This window comes from Vigna radiata, unplaced genomic scaffold (assembly GCF_000741045.1).
Source record: "Vigna radiata var. radiata cultivar VC1973A unplaced genomic scaffold, Vradiata_ver6 scaffold_155, whole genome shotgun sequence".
NCBI lineage: Eukaryota > Viridiplantae > Streptophyta > Magnoliopsida > Fabales > Fabaceae > Vigna > Vigna radiata.
In genome coordinates this window covers 504946-526466 of record NW_014542915.1, presented here as the reverse complement: position 1 = coordinate 526466, position 21521 = coordinate 504946, and the positions used below count along the sequence as shown (strand labels likewise).

General features: G+C 36.9%; 1 protein-coding gene across 1 annotated transcript; it reads right to left on the bottom strand.

The window, feature by feature from the left end:
• Positions 1 to 4508: 4508 nt before the first annotated feature.
• On the bottom strand, positions 4509 to 6320 carry LOC106752511 (probable xyloglucan endotransglucosylase/hydrolase protein 32). The gene is made up of 4 exons (XM_014634205.2): positions 5974 to 6320; positions 5783 to 5883; positions 5453 to 5670; positions 4509 to 4985 (listed from the first exon to the last, which is right to left on the bottom strand). Exons 1-4 carry the CDS (start codon positions 6284 to 6286, stop codon positions 4619 to 4621), a joined length of 999 nt encoding a protein of 332 aa, XP_014489691.2. The 5' UTR covers positions 6287 to 6320; the 3' UTR covers positions 4509 to 4618.
• Positions 6321 to 21521: the final 15201 nt, after the last annotated feature.

Sequence of the window (21521 nt, the reverse complement as noted above, 5' to 3'; positions counted from 1 at the left end):
AGCGGGAGGAGATGATACACGAAGGGATGACATGGTGACACATCAAGGTCCTATCACTCGAGGAATGATCAAGAAAATACAACAAGAGTACTCGCCAAAAGGTTCAGTACTTTTTGCTATCTTTGGATGGAAAATTGGAGATAAAGGAGATGCTACAAAGCTGCCAAAACATGGAGAGGGGTAAAAGAGACCTTTATGCACATGTAGGGGTGAGATTAGCTTGATAGGGGGTGCACCGGGAACTTTCTTATATTAGAAATAGAATAAACGTTTACTACATATAGTTTCTAGAAGCTAGCACATTTAGCACATGTCTTAGAGTTAGGAAACGTGATTCATATTGGCTGAACACATTTTCATCACCAAGCTAAAGGTTGAGGAGTCTATATAACTCACCTTGGCTGCCCATGTATTCACTTTTGGATGATATTAGAGAAACTCTGGTGAAATGCATAGACCTTTCTCTTTTCCGAGAGTCACCTCATTGCTTGCTTCTCCCTTGCAACTTTCTTCCTAGTGTGGAAGCTTTCTGAGTTGTAATCACCTCTTCAAGCTAACCTCCATACCAAATAGCATCTGCAAACATCATCCTCCGCTGCCATCACCTTATATACCTCCATTCAAGTTCCGTTTCTGAACTGCCACAGATCTGCGCCTGGGCACCATGGACGGTACTGTTCCATTGGTTTACATCCGCTACTTTGCCTCTCCAAGCCTCTGATCTCACGGATCTGGAAGAATGCATCAAGCCTTGATGTATCAACTTGGAACGCAACACATCTTAAATTTTACTATAGCTAAAATTCAGTTTATTGTTTTCCTTATTAACGCTGTTATTCTTTTCCATATGAACCTTCAAATATTTTGCTCTATAAATGATATGTGATGTATGTTCCGAAAAATATATTACACGATAACTGCAGATATTTGTAGGGGAGGTCGTTTTAATTATAAAAAGCGTTGATGGATCCAATCCGGACGCCCAATTATCAAAAGCGTTGACGAATCCAATCCGGACGCTCAATTATAAAAAGTGTTGACGAATTCAATCAGGACGCTCAATTATCAAAAGCGTTGACGGATCCAATCCAGACGTCCAATTATCAAAAGTGTTGACGGATTCAATCCGGATGCTCAATTATCAAAAGCATTGACGGATCCAATCCGGACGCTCAATTATCAAAATCGTTGACGGATCCAATCCGGACGCCCAATTATAAAAAGCGTTGATGGATTCAATCCGGACGCTCAATTATCAAAAGCGTTGACAGATCCAATCCGGACACCCAATTATAAAAAGCGTTGACGGATTCAATCCAGACGCTCAATTATCAAAAGCGTTGACGGATCCAATCCGGACGCCCAATTATCAAAAGCGTTGACGGATCAAATCCGAATGCCCAATTACAAAAAGCGTTGACGGATTCAATCTGGACGCTCAATTATCAAAAGCGTTGACGGATCCAATCCGGACGCCCAATTATAAAAATCGTTGACGGATCCAATCCGCTGTCAAGTTCACAATAGTCTCCTTAGCAACCTTCAAATTAGCAGCAAAACTATCCCATGCATTCCTCATTTCTAAACCACCCTTTTTTAGGTTCTCCATCAACACATGGCTTTCAACCATCATCTGGGTACATTGGCTATGAGCAACCTTCACCTCCTCTAACTCCTTTTTCAAACGATCCACCTCGGTTCTCAGTTGCCCTCGATTAGAAGCATATACCAGATTATAGGCAGTTGCCAAACCCCGTAATAAGAACTCTAGACAGTTCTCAGCCATGGTTTGCTCACTAGTCTTGGACATAACCTTCTGCTTGGAAACATCAAAATTGAAATCATTCAGAGGACATACCAAACACCCTCAAATTCATGTCGTTGAATTCCAGGCAGCTGATTATTTTCCGAGAGGAAAATGGACGTGACAACCCGATCAGCATATCCAGGTCCTTCAATTCAGCATCAGTCATTTTCTCCCGTGGCCATGAAGTTATTGACCGAGGACTTCCAGTCTAGTACAAAGGGAATTTTGGAGTACCATCTTCACGAGAGAAGAATGGTCGACCCGACTCGGTAATAGACATTTGAAAAAACTGCTTTTTGAAATCTTTGAATGAGTCGGCAAAGAGTTGAAGAATGGCATCCTTGGCAACAGAATTCAAGGACACCCAGCCCCTTTTGGCATTAGGACGCACCCTAAAGAAATAGAGGAAGATACCAACAGTTGGCCGAATGGCCAAGATTTGACACAAGACCGCAAAAGCCTGCATATAACCCCAAGTGTTTGGGTGAAGTTGAGAGGGGGCCACATTCAGCTCCCGCAAAACATCCATTTGGAATTCAGAAAAAGGCAACCTAATATACAAGTCAAAAAACAAGCTAGAGTAGAAATAAAAGAAATCCCCACTAGATGCTTCTCGGCCATGAAAAACCCTTTCATCCCCCCCGACAAGCAACTAATTTAATGGCAGAATGGTAACCTAGGGTTCTGAGCACACAACTGTTGTTTGCCTAATCTAGTAGAATAAACTTACTGGTAAAAAAGCTAGCATAATCACCTACATCGCGAGAAGCCCATCCATAGTCAGAAATGGATGAAGAACACTAACTTTCAGGCTCTTCAGTCACAATGCCACCATGGACAAAAACTCTGTCACCAAAAAGCACGGATGAAATTTCATCAACTCGAATGCCCTCCGTTGTCTTAACCGGGTCATCACGCCCCTTTTCCTATTTACGAGATGCAGTACAATCTAAAAACGAAGGAGAAGCCATGGTTACCTTAGAGAAGTGCAACGCGTCAGAGTGAAGAAAGAGAAGTTCGAAGAAGGAGGAGCGCAAAAGCAGAAATGACGATTATGTTCATCAACAAAAAACCTGACACAGTAATGATGAAACTGCTGCTCACGCCACACACCGTTGGATGATATTGATCTAACGGCTACAATTCGACGACTATACCACTACCCTAAAAGCGGGAAACTCAAGTAACTGCTCAAAAAATGAAACGACAACATTCAAATGTCGCATTAAAGCCTCTTTTAAGTCCTTTGATAACCGCTATCATCTGAACGGTTATCAAAGACTTGGGGGGGATGATGTACGGTACGGTACTCGCGACGGCCGGTTGTACCGCCCGGTCTGTTTATAACTGACATTCGCTATTATAATTGGGTCGTTAGTGGACCGTCATTATAATTGGGCCGTTAGTGGACCGCCTCGCTATTGGGCCCGTTAGGGTTTGGGTGAGATCTACTGAAAACATTAAATAATATCTATTACGAGACATCCGGTTAGTTTGTTTATATCCGGTAAGTTTGTTTATATTTTATTTTGTTGGGTTTATCTTATATCAATTCCAGGTCTATAAATAAAAGAGCTAGGGTCACAAGCCAGGTATGCTTCATTCACGCCTCTCATACACATTACTCATATCATTGAGATTTCACTCTCTTCCACTGAGAATCCTTCTAAAGAACTGAGGTTCTTCCCTTATAACACGCCTAACTTGAGCGTCGGAGTGCCTTTGCAGGTACCCCCCCCCCCCCTCGGCCATATTTTGGAGATTGCCGGACGATTGGGATTGAAGGAGAACGGACGGTCAAAGCGCATAAGGAACCACTAATTCAGTTCATCCGAATACCAGGAAGCAGCGGAGCCATGTCATCAAGGTTAGCGTCTCGGTCCCTAAAATTTACACCGAAACAATTGGTATTTGGATAGATTCCCAAGCCTTTAAGAATTTAAAATTCAAAAAATGTTTTAAAAAGTGTTATTGTCATACATAAGAGGAGTGCGCTGTTTGTTCAAACACTACTATTATGATAAAGAAAAGCAGCACTAGTTTTTTCCATAAAGCAAATACTACCAAGTTTTAAACTTACGAGGAGAAGCTTACTCTTCCATAACTTAAACGTTTATTACACTTATTTTTGTTATTAATGTTACTCTTACGAGTTTTTGTTATAAATGACATTGTAATTGTTTTCGTACCACTCTAAGGCAACACTTCAACAAGAAAGAAAATTCTCATTTTCATTATTAAATGAAGAGTATGCTTATAATATTTGCACTCACGCTGGCCTCTTCAATACCACAAATTGATGTTATTATTACATTTCTGTCTCTTTTTTTTCATTGTTCTAACCCCAAAAAGAGAAATATTACAAAACGAAAAATTCATACAATTTTACAAAATTTCTTCTGTCTAGGGGGGGCCCTTGAACTTTCGATCCGTGCATTTGCATCGATGTTGTTGCCAAGGAATAGCAGCATCTCATGTCATCACCATTAAAAAATTAACTTTCTAAGAGATACAACAACATATATCAGAGATAATGTTTAGTTCTTCAACTGTAAAATTATGCAGTATTCGCAGTGATAAATGACTTATGTAAGTAAAATATATTATGCACCTGTTACACCAAATCCGAACTTCCTTCAAAATTTCCTTTACCACATCAAACACATCACAATTATTCGTTTTGGTGTAACATAACGTTGGATACCAGTAAAGACATAATATTATTTAATTTATATGAGCCATTCCATGATTTAACACACCAAACATTGCAGAAGTTTATTATAGAAGACTAATTATTTAGTTCTGAAAGTGTTACCCCCAACACTCAGGTGTTAGTCTGTGATCTCTTTTGGGATCTTGGCAGTAGTTATAGACCATGTGGTATTTTTGCACCCATCTCATGGTCCAATATTGGCGTCTGGTCAAGCCACCAGAACGATATGGTGAGGCTGAAGCTAAACGGCACCAACGAGAGGCATAAGCTGAGCAACCACCAACCTTGAAGTTAGTGTACTTTGCAACAAAAGGTTGGTATCTGTAATCAGCTTTGTATTTTCCATCTTCTGTTGCCCATGATGAGGCATCCCATATTGAACCATAAAGCCACATTGGTCGTAGTGGAAATGTTTCTGCACTCTTTCTTGGGTACCTCCTTATGGGAATATCATCCACAAGGAATCTGATATGTGAGTAAACGCAGTTGATTAATATATATACACACACATATGTATAAAGTGGAAGTGATTGTATAATATTTTACACAATTTTGTATAATGATATATCTTCTGATTATTGTATGTAAATTGTATTTGAGTACATAGTACTTGTATTTACAATGTAAAGAATGGTGTATTGTCAATAATTTCTCATTAATCTTCATATTACTGTGTTAATTCATGAAAAGTAAACTTTAAAGTTATGGGGAAAGTGTGAAAGTAATCTTATAATAACTTCAGAGGCCATAAAGTGTATCAGAGTGGATAGATTTTTACTTTACCCCACACTTCTAATAGTTCCATGTTCATAGTATTGATAACTGTAGTCTTCTCTCTATCTGCTTCAGTGGAAAATGAAATGTTTCCTTCCCTATCTTCTCTAACTAGGAAGGAAATATAGGTATGCATTGTAAAATGTAAAGTGACTTACATTATTTCCTTAGGACTCCAAAGTATAGCATAGTGATGAAAATTTTGTGTAGGATCAAACCAAAGGTGGAACTTCATTTCTCTGCCAATGATGGTGCCATCACCACTTCCTCTTATATAAACATTGGTCTGTAAAGTGTAAGGCTTTCCGAATGTGGTCCCAAGAAACTCAATGTCCACTTCATCATGGAAGCCAGGATGTGCCTCATTGTTAGAAAGCTGTCATTTATGAAATCATTTGTGAACTTGAACAAAAAATGAATGTGAAAGCTACAAACTTCCATCAATAAACTTATACTTTAGTAAAAATAATCCTTTGGCTGTAACTTACATAGAACGATGTAATAACTCCTGCTGAATATCCAGGATGGAGCTTAATGGAAGCACCAAAATACCCAGATCGAAATGGACGAACTGACTTGAAGCCACTTCCTGCTAACCAGAGATGTGTCACGTTTGAATCACATAAATATTTGTTTGATGCTTATGAATTGAAAGTGAGTTTAAGCTAAAGACTCAGACCTGAGGTTTTATCAAGCCATATTGTTAATGCATTTTGGTCAATGCTTTGGTGCTGAGGACCCCAAAGATTTCTGAACCCTTTGTAGAAGTTCACAGGCCTGAATTTGGAACTTGGCCTGTAACTAGCTGAAGGTGGCCAGTAAGCATTGCTTGGGGAGGCCACAAAGAATAAAATAGCAAAGAGATGTATCAGAGCCATGAAGGAAAAGGTGAGTAAGTGAGGTAAAATGTAAGCAGGAAGCAGAATGATGCCGCTATTATAAATGCAGTGTGAGAGAGTGAAAATGAGAGGGACTGTTCGAAGAAAGTGCATCTGAAATGAGAGTATGGCAGTACAATTTGATGAAAATAAGAAAATGAGTGGGTCCCTCCATGAAGAATTAACTGTGACACTGAGGAGAATTGGGTAGGGATTAGAAAATTAAGCATAGCAAGAATTAATTATAGATTATAGATCAATTACAGACAGAATGGATGGTGTTTAATTGTTGGATTACATTCAATTACACTTTGCTGGCTCAATTAAATTGTCATTCTCTTTTTCCCAATGCAACTACTTTCCTTCTCATTATTAATGTCAGATAACTTTTTAGTGAGAGCATAGAAAAGCTGATGGTATGCAGAAGAGGGTAGATGGGTGCCTTAAATGTTGTGTTTGCATGGCTCTCTAAATAAATAGTTCTAAATACAATGCAATGATGTTATTTACGAACAATATTCCTTGCACTCTTTTAATATCAGTGCCTTTTTAAGTAATAACTAATAAAAGAAGAAGAATACATGTCTCAATACTCATTTTATCTTGATTTCTCTGAACTGAGAAATTGTGAAAATGGGGTCTGAAATTTGGTGCACAAATAGCATAAGCATTTCTGATAGATGTGTCAGAGCTCTGAAAGCACTCGCTGGATTAACCCAATTTTTTGCACTTTTCACCGTGCCATTTCCCTCTTTATTGTGTCTGTTACTATTCAGTGAAGCATAACTGTAAGTGGAGGCCAGAACTAAAACAAATAAATGAATGCACAAATAATAAGTTAAGGTGAAAGAGGTGTGGGCCAAGTGAGTAATGGTGCGTTTTAACCTATGAAAATTTCATGAATGAGGTGGGTCAGGAACTATCCATCAATAATGGTCCCAAATCTTCGTATCAGGGGGCACACGCATAATTGGACTCGCAAAAATAACAATCTGATGGATGATTCATAAGCATAGCCTCAGAGTTCAAACAATCAAGAAAAGGAATTGAAACACCAAATTACTGTTGAAATTTAAGTGTGAATCTAAGTTCTACTATAAATAAAAATCAGAAAGTTAAGTGATATATAAGCAAAAGAACCTATAAACTTGTTATCTTAAAATTTTGAGGTAGAGGTGATATCATTCTTTTACATGGTTTTGGCTCTCAAATCATTGTTGTAGGATTTTTCCATAATTGACCACTGGCTCAGTTGTCAGATGAGTAGAAAATCATTACTTTATAAATGCGTGAAGGTTGAAAATCAGATGCTGAACAATCAGAGTGATTATTTGATCAGAGTTTTTCTCTACGAAGATGTGTGTTTACCATATTTGGCTACATTTAACAATATACAAACTGTCTAAGTCAAAAGTGGTATATAATCCCCAAATAAACAAATAACTAAGTTTTATGAAAGATTGTGAGTAATTTTAGAGATAAAAAATGGAGAGAAAGAGAAAGATTAGTGCTCTCTTCAAATATTTGGTATCGTGGACCCCTGACCAATGTCCCATGAATCTAACAAAATTTAGAGACTAGGGTACCAAACAGTACTGGAAATTAAAGTATGGTTTCCCATTTGCAAACCACAAAATCAGAAGACATGTATCTGGTATAGAGTAGAAGGCACTACCAAGTTTCCAACTGTAACCACCGCTGCACTTAAACACAATGTATAAATTAATAATTACAGAAAAATAGAGTTGAAAGGAATACGTGTTCAACAATAATACAACCCCAAATTACAGAAACAATAAATGTGACATGAAAAAAAAAATGTATAATGGGGATTTGTGTGCTGTGGATTTTCATTTACAACTAGCAAGAGCTTCTTTTCTATACATGCAGAAAAATTCACACGATTGGAAGCACACACTACTCTGTCGGTAACACAGAGAAAGGGCGTGATGAGAATGGCAGTAGGGTCACCTTGCCTTAGCCGACACTAATCACAAAGCTCATATCATATATGATATGAGACTTGATTTGGCTCTTTTCCTATTTCAAAGAACTTGTCCATAGGAACACGTAAAATTAAAGTTGCTGCTATGATCCTGAATTAGTAAGACCCTCAAAAGGGGATACATAATCAACTTTGTTACAATCAACGATTTTTTTATTTTACGATATTGAGAATATGGTCCCTAATCCCAAATTTGTTGCTAACTTGCCATGGAAGATGCACCTTGTTCTTTCTGTTGGAAAACAGTATGATAGTTGATGTAGCTTCGTTTTTGGGATTGTCCTCTATTTGGTGAAATTGATTCCACCGCCCGCTTGACTTTGTCACCTTCAAAAGATTGTGTAATAACACTGATTGTGACTGTAGCATTTACGAATTACCTCGCGATTTTCAAGCATAAAGGTTAAGTTGTTTCGTCGTGATTGTCTATGACATGACAAATACTCTGGGACACATAAAACTTTTATAGTTATTTGATACTACTCTTTTTTTTTTTAAACTACAAAATTTCATGAGTATTTTTTGATTTGTGTATCGATATTTTGACACCATTGTTTTAATACCATTTTGACATTGTCACGTGCGTGGTATTATTGGTTGTTTTTTTTTTTTTTAAATAAGGTTAAATAGATTTGGTAGTCCCTATTTTTGCTGGTTTTCTTTAAGTAGGTTTCTGTATTTTCAAAATGATCAATTTGGTCCCTGATTTTTGAAAAATTAAAGAAATTAAGTCCGTTCCGTTAACTTCTCTGAACGATGTTAAAATTCGTGTTTGCTGGCAGGAAGAGGTGTCATTTTCGAAACACGTGGCATATAATCACTTTATGACGTGAACTTAAATTATTTGTTTAGGATTTAAATTGAAAAGGCACGTGCTTTAAAGAATTGGGGAAATTGGTTATTTTTTTTCTTTTGAAAAAAAGTGAAAGGAACCAGATCTAGATCTAGCCCAGCAGCAGAACTTAGGGGTTCTGTTTCCCCTACCCATTCTAACATTTCACTCAAACGAGACTCAAAGTCTCTTCTCTGAACGAGATCCCCAAAGAGGGGCTAGCCTCCACTGTACGCACACTGCTGCCTCCGCCATAGGAGAGAGTTGGAGCTGGACGGTGATGTTGTTGGATGAAACGGCTGGACCACATTTTCATTTTACTTGAATTAGAAATAGAGAAAAACGGTGATTCATGGACTTCATATGAGGCACATAGCTGCTTGCATCCATGCCATGGAGATTTTATTTTATTTAATTGGAATGTGCATTCAGCTGCTTACGTCTAATTGCATTCAGCTGCCACGGTAATTTAGTTCAAGTGCTAGTAGATAGTGACGTCCGGGAGGCACTTTGGTTCATTTGTTTTAATTGCAAGCTGCGTAATGTCTTGGAATGGATGGCACGGTCTTACATTTTTATTCTAGAAGCACCTTTAGTTTATTTTAGAAAAAGCATTGCTTTATTATTCCAGCTGCAATATGAATTTCATTTAATAGTTTAAGTGTTGCAATTTTCCATTTTTGCTGCAATGTGCATTTCAATTTTTTTAGTCAAGTGTTTCTTTATTATTTGTTGCATTTTAATTAGTTCATACATCTTGTTCTAGGTCCGTTTAATTTACTGTTTCTATTCACTATGTTGTATGTTCTCTTCGGTTGTGTTAATTTAGTTGTGATGTTAGCTTAGGTTAGTCGGGTTGGTCATTCATANAATTGCATTGTTTCCTTGAGATTCCTGGACTGTGATTGTGTTTGCCACTCTGACTTGGTTAATGTGAAATCTGTATTTGCACTTGCAATTAGGTATACGCTTAGTTGCCTAGTTGGTGTTGAGTCTTCGCTTAGTTGATGAAACTGCATGGTGTAAATTGGATTTAATGTTAACATTTCGTTCGCTTAGTTCGCTTTTATGAAAACATAATTAGCCTTCGCTTAGTTGGTTAACTGTGTTGGATTAGAAGTTAGAGTAGCTCCTTTATTGTGTTAGTTTGTGATTGGAAGCATAGTGATTGAGTTAATGACTGACCATTTTAATTCTGTCTTTGAACTAGTTTTTACATCTGAGTTTGCATCTCTGTTTGCATTTGTGTCTTAATTTAGTTCTTTTGCATTCACAAAACCTCACAACCCCCCCCACTTCGTGTTAGACCTGATTCTGAACCGTAGTTGGTCCTTGAGAGACGACCTAGGAGTCACTTCCTAGTTATACTGCATTCTTTTATGCACATTAAATTTGGCATGGGGTGCGACACTCATCAAAATTTTGGCGCCGTTGCCGGGGACCAACGATTCAATTTTAGGTCTTTTGTTGTGTTAGTGTGTGTTGTGTTTTGTCTTGTGTTGTGAGTGTGTCGTTCTGTTTGTGTGTTTTGTCATGTCTGTTGCATTTAGGTAACTTTCGTTGCATATTTTCATTACATTTTTATTTTTTCCCCTTTCCCATGTCTACCTATTTTGATTTTGTGGATACTACTTATTCTGCCTGTGCCTATGACTATGATTCTACTGCTGCATGTTACTCTGATTATGATCATCCTGCTAATTGCTATGTTGAGAACAATATGACTTATCCTCCCATTCTTGAGAGTGCTCCTTGGGAGCTAGCTTCACTTAGTGAGGATGATGATCATTGCGTTCTCACCTCTGGACTGATCCATTTGCTACCTAAGTTTTATGGTTCTGCAGGTGAATGCCCACATACACATTTGGAGAGGTTCCAACGTCTTTGCCCTGCAATGAAACCTCCACATGTCCATGATGATCACATTTTCTTAAAGGCATTTCCGCATTCAGTAGAAGAAGCAGCATGTGGATGGCTTTATTATCTTCCTCCAGAATTCAAGGCCACTTGGGAAGATCTTAAGCATTTGTTTTTGGATAGATTCCGCCCTACTCAGCATCATTATGATTCATATAGCAGTGATTTTGGGTGGACTGATCCTAACTTGGGATGGTATGGTACTTCACAACATCAATACCAGGAACCATCATTCTAGACTCCTTGTAAGCCTCCACCGGTCCAGGAACCACAACAGTTGCAGTTTCATGAGCCTGCCCAGTCTTCATCAGATATTGATAGGAATTTTGAAAGCAAGCTTGATTCTCTTTTGAGTTTGGTGACACAGCTGGCATCCAATCAGAGACCAGCACCTCTATCTGCATATGTTGCTCGGGTGTGTGCTATTTGTCATTCTAGTGACCACTATACTGATGCCTGTCCTTCTTTTCACCACCCTGTTGTTCTTGATGTGCCTCACGCTTATGCTCCAAACATCTTCAACAACAGGCAGCCGCAAGAGCAAAATCAGAGGCAGCAAAAATAGCAACAGCAAGAGGCACCGACCCAACATTCTATTTCTTCTGAGCCTACATTGTTTGAGTTGTGGGGGCAAATGGCCACACAACACATTGAGGAACAGTCTCAAGCTTCAGAGGGATCACCATTTCAGATTGTTCAGCTTCCAGATGATGTTAGTGCCATCCACATAGGAGATGGGAAGCAGAGTCATGAGCTTTCTACTGCGCCATCTACTTTCCCACCCTCCTATGTCTTCCCTCTTGCACCTGAGGATGCAGTTGATCATTCTGCTATTATTGGTGAGATGAATCATAAATCAACACATGTTTTCTCTAAACTTGAACTCCCACTTGCTTTGCCTGAGTTGTTTATGCATTCAAATATTCTTGAGTCTGTTGCAGATTCACATGTTAGTGCTGATTTTGATATAGAAATTGTGAAAACTGAAGATGCTTTAGACTTGGGATTAAATTTTGACCTTTCACAGTTTTCTGAAAATTTTAAATGTAGTTGTGAAGTTGGTTCTTGCTCTATTTATGTTGAAATTAATTCTGTGATACAACCAGCTTCCAACTTTATGACTGGTGATACTAACTGTGAATCTGATGAAAATGTTGAGGAACGGGCAGATATGAGCACCACTTTTGAGATAGGTAGACCAGCTTCACCTTTCACCACTTTAGCCACATCCAGGGAAGTGGAGGTAAACATACTTGAGATAGATTCTGTTGTTAATGATTATGCTGATGATGGGTATGTTGATGAGCATGCTTTCAATTCTCCCTCTTTGCATGATGAGAACCACTTCTTGCTATCACATATGAATGTTTGTTCTCCATGCACTGTACATGAATCTGATTTTGTTGTTGATACTGCTTCTAAATTTGAACTTGATTCATGTTTTGAGAGTATATCTGATGTTCAACATGATCAATTGGGATTGGGTGTTATACCTCTGCGTATAGATTCTTTGGAGATACAATGTACTAACCATGTTGTAGGAGGTACATATGATTTTTACCAACACACACCCACGGTGGAAGACAAGGGTGTCAATATACACAGTAGTTTGAAGATCAATGGGCACCAGCTGAACCCATTCATCAACAATCACTACTTCTTAGATCCAACTGTGGAGGACATCTCCCTACTTGATCAAATTTGGAGACTGAAGCAGTTCCTCCTCAAGACTTCTTTGCTGACTCTAGTGGAGGAAAACATCTCAATGATAGTCCAAAATTGGCAACTTCCACCTTGATCAGGGGAGTTTGCTTTTCCCTTCTCCTCCCTTTCCCGCTTTTATTGCACTTGTCCATGATCTGTTGATTGTTCTGATTCCTGATCTGATGATTGTGACACAGTGAGGACATTGTGTAGTTTAAGTGTGGTCTATTGGGGGGAGATTCTGATTTTTCGTTGCTAGTTTATGTTTTCTGCGTTAAATTTTTTGTTTTCTAGATAGTTTTTGTTTTGTCTTGTGTACAGTTTTATCTGTTTCTTGTGATCTCTGGACTTGGTTTAGGTTGTAGATTTATCTTTCACTTCATTGATACTCTGATTAGCTTGAAATCATTGCTTTTCTTTGATTGGAAGATGATTTTGATGTTTGAGAGGGTGATTTGATTGTGACAGAATTATCTTGTGCGAGATTTGAGCCATTTGATGATCTTTCTTGTGTGTGATACGTTTCTTGATTGCTTGCACTTATGCCTTGGCTTAACTCTTTTTGATGATTCTTGATTGATATGCATGTTTGGAAGTGATAAAGACAGTTTGCTCTTGAGCCTCTCTAGCCAAATAAGCTTACCTTGTTGTGATCCATTGATGACCCCTTTTGAGCCTATGCTTTCCCCATTTCCTTGTTTTGAAGCCCATACACTAGCCCTAAGTGAAAAACCATGACTACCTTAACCTTAGGGAATTTTGGAGCTTTGGAATTGTTTTGGGAATAAGTGTGGTCTCTTGGGAGATTCAGAAAATTGGCTAGTTGGTTCCTCTTCTTGCTTTTTTTTTGTAAATGTGTGTATCTTGTCTCTTAGAGTTGTGTTCTGAAAAGAGAAAAAAAGAAAAGAAAAGAGACAAGATGAAAAAAAAGGAAAAAAAATACAGAAAAATGAGAAAAATTAAAAAAAAAATTGTGAATAAAGGAGTCAAGAAGAGGATTGAATTAGAAGGTTTTGGGTGGATTATCTGTGTTTACACTTGTTCTCCATTGCTCCTATATTTCTTTTAATTTGTAGCTTCTTATCCATATTTATCCTCCCTTGTCCTTGGCCCCATTACATCCATAAAAGACCTTTTGATTTGAACATGCATATGTTTTGAGTGTTGATATTAGAGGNTTNNCAAGTCTGTTTGTGTTTGCTTTCTTGAGTGCATTGAGTTGAAATTATTTACCCTAGACACTTGAGAGAAACACTGATAGTGTGCATCTGTGTTTTTGATTCACATCTTGAACTGATTGATCATTTTGTCATGCTTGAACTGCTTGGATGATTTCTGTGAGTATCTGCCTTCCTTGATTCTGTGTTGGATACTGTCCACTTCTTTTCTTTGTCTAGAGTTCTTGAGGACTGTGTAATTATGTTTCTGTCCTTGTTAGTTGTTGCTTTCTGTGTGCTGAGTCTGTCACTTCCTTGATGTCCTTTGATCTATTCCCTGATTTGCGTCTTGATTTTGCACAGGAGTGCAAAAGACTAAGCGTGGTCTATTTTGATGAGTCGATATTTTCTTGACTGCATTTAGTTTATTGTGCTAGAATTAATCAGGGAATTATGCTTAAATGTATGATATTTTTCCGTTTCTGCTAATTGTGCTTAATTTGACTAGAAATTCTAATTTTACTTAATTTGAATCTTCTGAGCTAATTATGTAAATTATTATTTTCTGGAAAAATGTTGGAAATACAATTCGGGACATTTGGAGGATTGACACATAATTCAAGATCCTCCATAGAAAGAAGTGTGCACAAGAAAGAGAATACTATGATAATTTTACTCTCATTGGGCTAAAAAGAATGGAGGTCCAACTTCAATTAAAAAGGGGCTGCAAATAGGAAAGGGGGCAGCCCATGAGCTAAAAAGAGAGAAGAAGTGTGGATTTAATAATTGGAGGTGCACATGGAGTGTTGCACACATATTTTCAGCCTGGAAAATTGATGCTGACGGCTTATAAAAAATGCAACAGATTATAGAGCTTCCTCACGGTCCACAAATTGTTTTGGCTTCTTTATTGGCTGAAAGGAAGTGGCTGTCACGCTCTTGTAAGATGCGTTGATTTCATGGGTGAAGGAAGTAGCATTTCATTTTATTTGGGCTTGGATAAGAGGTGCACACTTAAATTAAAAGGGCAGCACGTGGTAGAGCATTGGCAACGTCCAGCTTAGGTGGAAACTTGTTTCGTTTGGAGCATAATGTTGTCACGGTCCAACAACTTCTTAGGAGGTCAATCTCGCATTTTTTTTAGAGCAAGCAGCAACTCCATAACACCACGGTCCAGCAAGCTCCACGACTTCTCTCTTTCATTTATTAGAAGTGTAGCCCCAAAAGCACGTGAAGGTGCTGCAACGGTCAGGTCCAATATTGTTTGAGAAAAAAAAACATTCATATCTTGCTAATTAGGAGGTGCAGTTGCTTAAAACACCATCACGGTCTAGTTGAAATCAAGAAAAGAGATCCAGCAGCCTTTAGCACATTTGGCTAGCCTCAGAAAACAGAGCCACGCTGGCAACAACACATGGGCCCAGAGTAGGAAGTAGGTCACACAATCCTATGTGGGGATATATTCCCTATGAACCATGTTTATTTTCTTATATTTTGGTTGAATGTAAATGGACCAACCACCACTCTTTTGTTGGGAGCTTTCTTACATGTTTTAATTTTTCATGGAATGAGAGGCTGGAACAGTGCTTGTATGCTAGCTGCCGACACATTCACTTTCATTATTTTTTTCTGGAAAATGTTTTCTTGGGAAGGAGCATGTTACGGCTGGTTGAATTTTATTTTAATCCAATTTGCTTTTAGATAACTGCTAAGTGCTGATTTCTTTCATAGAGCATCTTTTCTTTACTTTTAGAATGCCGCAAATGGTGATTGTTATTGGGGTTCCATTTTAATTACATAAAATAGGAGGGAGTGTGAGCTCCACGGTGATGTTGTTGGATGAAACGGCTCAAGCACATTTTCATTTTACTTGAATTAGAAATAGAGAAAAACGGTGATTCATGGACTCCATATGAGGCACACAACTGCTTGCATCCATGCCATGGAGAATTTATTTTATTTAATTGGAATGTGCATTCAGCTGCTTACGTCTAATTGCATTCAGTTGCCACGGTAATTTAGTTTCAAGTGCTAGTAGATAGTGACGTCCAGGAGGCACTTTGATTCATTTGTTTTAATTGCAAGCTGCGTAATGTCTTGGAATGGATGGCACGATCTTACATTTTTATTCTAGAAGCACCTTTAATTTATTTTAGAAAAAGCATTGCTTTATTATTCCAGCTGCAATATGAATTTCATTTAATAGTTTAAGTGTTGCAATTTTCCATTTTTGCTACAATGTGGATTTCAATTTTTTTAGTCAAGTGTTTCTTTATTATTTGTTGCATTTTAATTAGTTCATACATCTTGTTTTAGGTCCGTTTAATTTACTGTTTCTGTTCATTATGTTGTATGTTCTGTTCGGTTGTGTTAATTTAGTTGTGATGTTAGCTTAGGTTAGTCGGATTGGTCATTCATTAAATTGCATTGTTTCCTTGAGATTCCTGGACTGTGATTGTGTTTGCCACTCTGACTTGGTTAATGTGAAATCTGTATTTGCACTTGCAATTAGGTATACGCTTAGTTGCCTAGTTGGTGTTGAGTCTTCGCTTAGTTGATGAAACTGCATGGTGTAAATTGGATTTGATGTTAACATTGCGTTCGCTTAGTTCACTTTTATGAAAACATAATTAGCCTTCGCTTAGTTGGTTAACTGTGTTGGATTAGAGGTTAGAGTAGCTCCTTTATTGTGTTAATCTGTGATTGGAAGCATAGTGATTAAGTTAATGACCTACCATTTTCATTCTGTCTTCAAACTAGTTTTTACATCTGAGTTTGCATCTCTGTTTGCATTCGTGTCTTAATTTAGTTCTTTTGCATTGACAAAACCTCACTACCCCCCCCACTTCATGTTAGACCTGATTCTAAACCGCAGTTGGTCCTTGAGAGACGACCTAGGAGTCACTTCCTAGTTATACTGCATTCTTTTATGCACATTAAATTTTGCATGGGGTGCGACACTCATCAGACGTGAAGGGAATTGATGTATGTTGGGAGCATTGATGGTGTGCTTAATAGAACGTCGTATTCGGTAGGGCTTTGACGTTTTTTTCTTTCGCCAATATCAAAATGTGGCGCTCTTTTTTCGTTTAAAATCAGAGATGAAATCTTTTCTTTTAACATCTTCCTTAATCCATTCAAGTTAGCAGTGTACTGAAATTTGCACTTTTACACCAGTGATCAGTTTTTGATCAATATCATAATTGTCTCCAGTATAAAAACGTTCCTGGGGTGTCTTCATCACTTATCGATCCAGATGAGTTTGTGTTTCTTGTAAGCCGGGCAACCTTCTCTTTTCTTCTCGTAACGTCTTTCACAATGTAGAGTCTTTAACTCCTCAACTTAAAAACTATACGTCGAATTCTACTAGGCTTCGATGTATTAATTGAGAGTTTGATAAAACATGTGTGACTAGAAGTTTTCTTCTTCAGCTTCCCGCCCTTTGTTTCCTTCTTTCCTTTAAACCTCCAATAACCTCCCGTTACCATTATATTTTAAGATATGATTTACATACTTTTAAAAAAAAATTATTTTATAAATATGAGTGTAAATATATCGTAAACTATAATAATGATTTCTGGATCAAATTTAAAGAGAATGAAACATAATTTCTTTAAAAAGTTATTATAATTTCATAAAGAAAATAATAATAATAATAATTAATAAGAATTAAGTTTTTACATCAAAATAATTAAAATCATAATAAATATTATTATATTAAGAAAAGTCATGTCAAATTAATGTTCTTTTAACATANTGTACACCGTAAATGAAATTTTTTTATTAGATTCAACAATATTCCCATAACTTATATTGCTTTCCTTTGCACTTTTAACCAGTGATCAGTTTTTGATCAATATCAGAACTGCATAATCTTCTCTTCTCAACTAGATTGAAAGGTAGTCCACATACAATGCAATCAAAATTCACAATTCACAGATCATTTACTAAAATAAATCTTCATTGCACTTCTAAATAAAACCGAAGGAAATAGAGAAACCAACGATGGCTTAAATACACCATATGGCAATTTCTGTGCATAATCATCTCCTGCAGCGATCATGTGGTCTTTTAGAACCGCAACCCATTTGGTTAGGATTCTAATCTTGATAGCATTCAACAGAAATACATCTTCTGTTGACATTTTGTCCTCGTTCAATCTTCCAGGCAACAGTAGCCAAGTCAGGTTAGAAGCAATAATTCTCTCCTCCTTGTTTAAGCCATCATGTAGGTACTGCTTATCCACCCTGTACCTTCTTGGATATCTTAAGCAATTTACATATATAGCTCTCTTTGTTAGCCACATGTTTGACTCAGAATCACGGATATGAGAATCCAAACCTTCAGCTTTCAAACCAGCAATATTTGACCAAACATCATCGTCAATAGTAATGTTAACACCTTCGACCCTTGAGTGAATGACCCCATTTACAACCCTAAGTTTGTGTAGAAAACCTCTACCAAATCAGGATAACAATTTCCTTTCATCTAGACAAAATCAGTAAGCCCTTGATATGCAATCCATTCTTGAAAAAGGAAACCTTCTTTCTTGAAGAATTGCAGGTCAAGTTACTTGTGAGGAACTACAGTTTTTAAATGTCTCTAGTATAAAAACTTTACTCGGGTCTCTTAATCACTTATCCATCCAGATGGGTTTGCGCTTCTTGTAATCCAGGCAACCTTCTCTTTTCTTCTTGATGATGATGAATAAGCCATTTCTCAATAGAATTCTCGGAACGTCTTTCACAATGTAGTAGTTTTTAACTTCTCAACTTCTCTGATATAAAAATACAAACGATACGTCGACTTTGCAACTTCTCTTAAAATATAATGTTATATGTCGAATATTCTGGATATTTGACGTTTTCTGCTTTTGCTCCCGCCCTTGGTTTCATTTTTTTCATTTAAACCGCCCATAACCTCCAGGTACCATTATATTTTAAGATAAGATTTACATATCTTTTTTTTTTATTTTTATTTTATGAAGTCGAAGATTTTGGATATTTGACGTTTTCTTGTTTTGCCTCCCGACCATTTGTTACCCTCTTTTTCATTTAAACCGCCCATAACCTCCCGTTACCATTATATTTTAAGATAAGATATACATACTTCTTTTATGTTTTTATTTTATGATTTTGTGTAAATTTATCTTGTAATATTTAAATATTATATAATTTAAGAAATATTTTTTGGTGAAATTTAAGAAAGATTTTGTGCAAATTTATCTTGTAATATTTAAATATTATTTTAATTTCATGTTAAAAATAATAATAATAATAATAATAATAATAATATATGAGAAATAATTTTTTTTTTATTAGATTCAACAACATTCCCAAACCTAATATTTCTTTCCTCTAGTTTTAAAAGTTTTATGATTAAAATAGGTATGATAAAGCATAAATCAAGTATTCAATGTATCTTTCTAGGTGTGTATTGATTTTAGGATAAAGATAGGTATGATTATACTAAAAGACTTTAATTGATTTTTAAAAAATAATACTTTAAATTTCAGAAACGATGAAGTTCAATGATAAACTCAAGGTTAACATAGATTATTGTTTACAAAAATTGAGATATATAAGATAGTTGTAACATCCCAATAAATATAGATTGAAAACTATAATTTATTCTAGGAGTTAATATAAATAATAAGAGATAACTGTGGTGATTAAGCAACTAAGATAAAAGGAGATGAAATACCATGTGGAATTAAAACTGTACAAGATAAAAAGGTCAGATAAAATTTACAACACTAAACCGAACAATCATGGTAACAGTTCAAGACCAAACGATAATACAAAAAGGAGTTAACCTAGGCCGAATGGTTTTACAAAACTAAACAACCGAACGATTATCTACACTAAGCGAAAAGGAAACTCTAATCTAAGGACCGGACGGTCCTGCACAGTTCTCCGGCATAACGTCCAAGGGTTGCTCTGTCTGCAGGGCATCTTCCAATGTATTTTCATGGTCACCCTTTGCTCACACCCAAAAGGATGATCATTGCAGTGTAGAGAACAAACCGAACGGTCAAATACTGAACGGTAACATAGACAAGACAAAAATAGATAAGGGTAAGCTTATGTAAATTTAATTAATCATTTTCACATACATTTTTAAAACATAACAATAATAAGATCCCAAACATCACTAACATAAATCCAAGTATATCATTTCAAAACCGAACGATAAACATCATCATAACCAATTTCTCTAGACAGTGTTCGGACGGTATGACTATGTAGCATCGCCTCTCTCTGCACCCGGGTGGACCTGGCTGGGATACACTCAACAGACCGCCACCCGAGGTTAGTCCAGTGGAACCACCTCGGTATAGAAATACCCTAAGGCTAAAGGACCTCCTGCCATTCCCACGCATGAGTTACCCTTCTACCTGAGAAGGTGTAATCACGGAATATCAGGATAGAGCAGAACCTGAGTCTAGCCACAATCGTACTTTACCAATCAATTTCAAATCGTGAGATATTCCTCCCTGGAATACTCTTAAAATCATAATGAATTCATTTAATTTACTTCTTTTTCTTATAGACAACATAGATACGAAATGACCTAATGGTCAGAGACAGATAAAGAGACCGCATAGAATAAGGGTTCCAATAGGTGACCGAACGGTCTGGCAGAGAAGAAAATCGAACGTTTTTAAGAACAAGACATACAAATTTATACATGAACAACATAGGTAACTCTTGGAAGGGACCGAATACAAAGTTTGTAACTTTAGCCGAATGCTTTTATGACAACAGGAGTTCTCTTCAATAAAATGAGTGCCAGTACAAGACCGAACACTCTTTAGGAAACTTAGTGTCAGTGTAAGACCGAGCACTTTTCAAATAATTAATATTGTAAACCGAACGTTTTAAGATTTCAAGTACTGGTATAAGACCGAGCACTAACATGATCGAAGGCTAGTCTATGACCGAGCACTTCTCAAGACCAAGCACTCTTCCAAATCGAGCGTCAGTACAAACCGACCACTCAACGATAATCTTACTAATACAAGACTAAACGTTTTTCCCAAGAAGGATAATTAACATCAAACTGAGTACTTAGTCTATGACCGAATACTCAAACATAAATATCATATGTGTAAGACCGAACGCTATTATATTAAAGACAATTAATATGAGACCGAGTACTCAGTTTATAACCGAGTACTTTCAATAAACATTATCAATATAAAACCAAACATTCAGTGTATGACCGAACGTCATCTTAATAAATTCAATTAATACATAATCGAGTACTCAGTCTATGACCGAGTACGTCAAGTATCGAACGCTCAATAGAAGACCGAACACTCTTAAATGTGTAATAATAATATGAAACCGAATGCTTCATAAACTGAGTGTTAGTCTAATACCCAACACTTGTATAACTGAATGCTTGGTTTATGACCGAACGTTCTTAAACATACTGTATACTAAAACTGAGAGGGAAAGACTCCCTTGAATTGTTAAAAGTCTAGATTACAAAAAGTGAATAACGAAACAGCATAAACATCACAAGACTGATCGGTCATCAACTGTCTTCAGTCGAGACTGAATGGTTTAAAGGGGAGGACCGAATGGTCCTAATGACCTTCGATCAAAGGTTTCAGAATTTCTACCTTTATACATTTCTCTAAGTTCATAATTGATGAGTCGATATTTTATTGATTTCACTTAGTTTATTGTACCGAATTTATTCAGGAAACTGTGATTAATTATCCTG

Bases quoted from the DNA above. Each gene is read 5' to 3' on its own strand.
- LOC106752511 (XM_014634205.2), bottom strand. From the start codon at position 6,286: ATGCACTTTCTTCGAACAGTCCCTCTCATTTTCACTCTCTCACACTGC. The intron at 5,884-5,973 runs GTCTGAGTCTTT...TCTGGTTAGCAG, and splicing joins ATGGCTTGATAAAACCTCAG to GAAGTGGCTTCAAGTCAGTT. The intron at 5,671-5,782 runs GTAAGTTACAGC...CATAAATGACAG, and splicing joins GAGTTATTACATCGTTCTAT to CTTTCTAACAATGAGGCACA.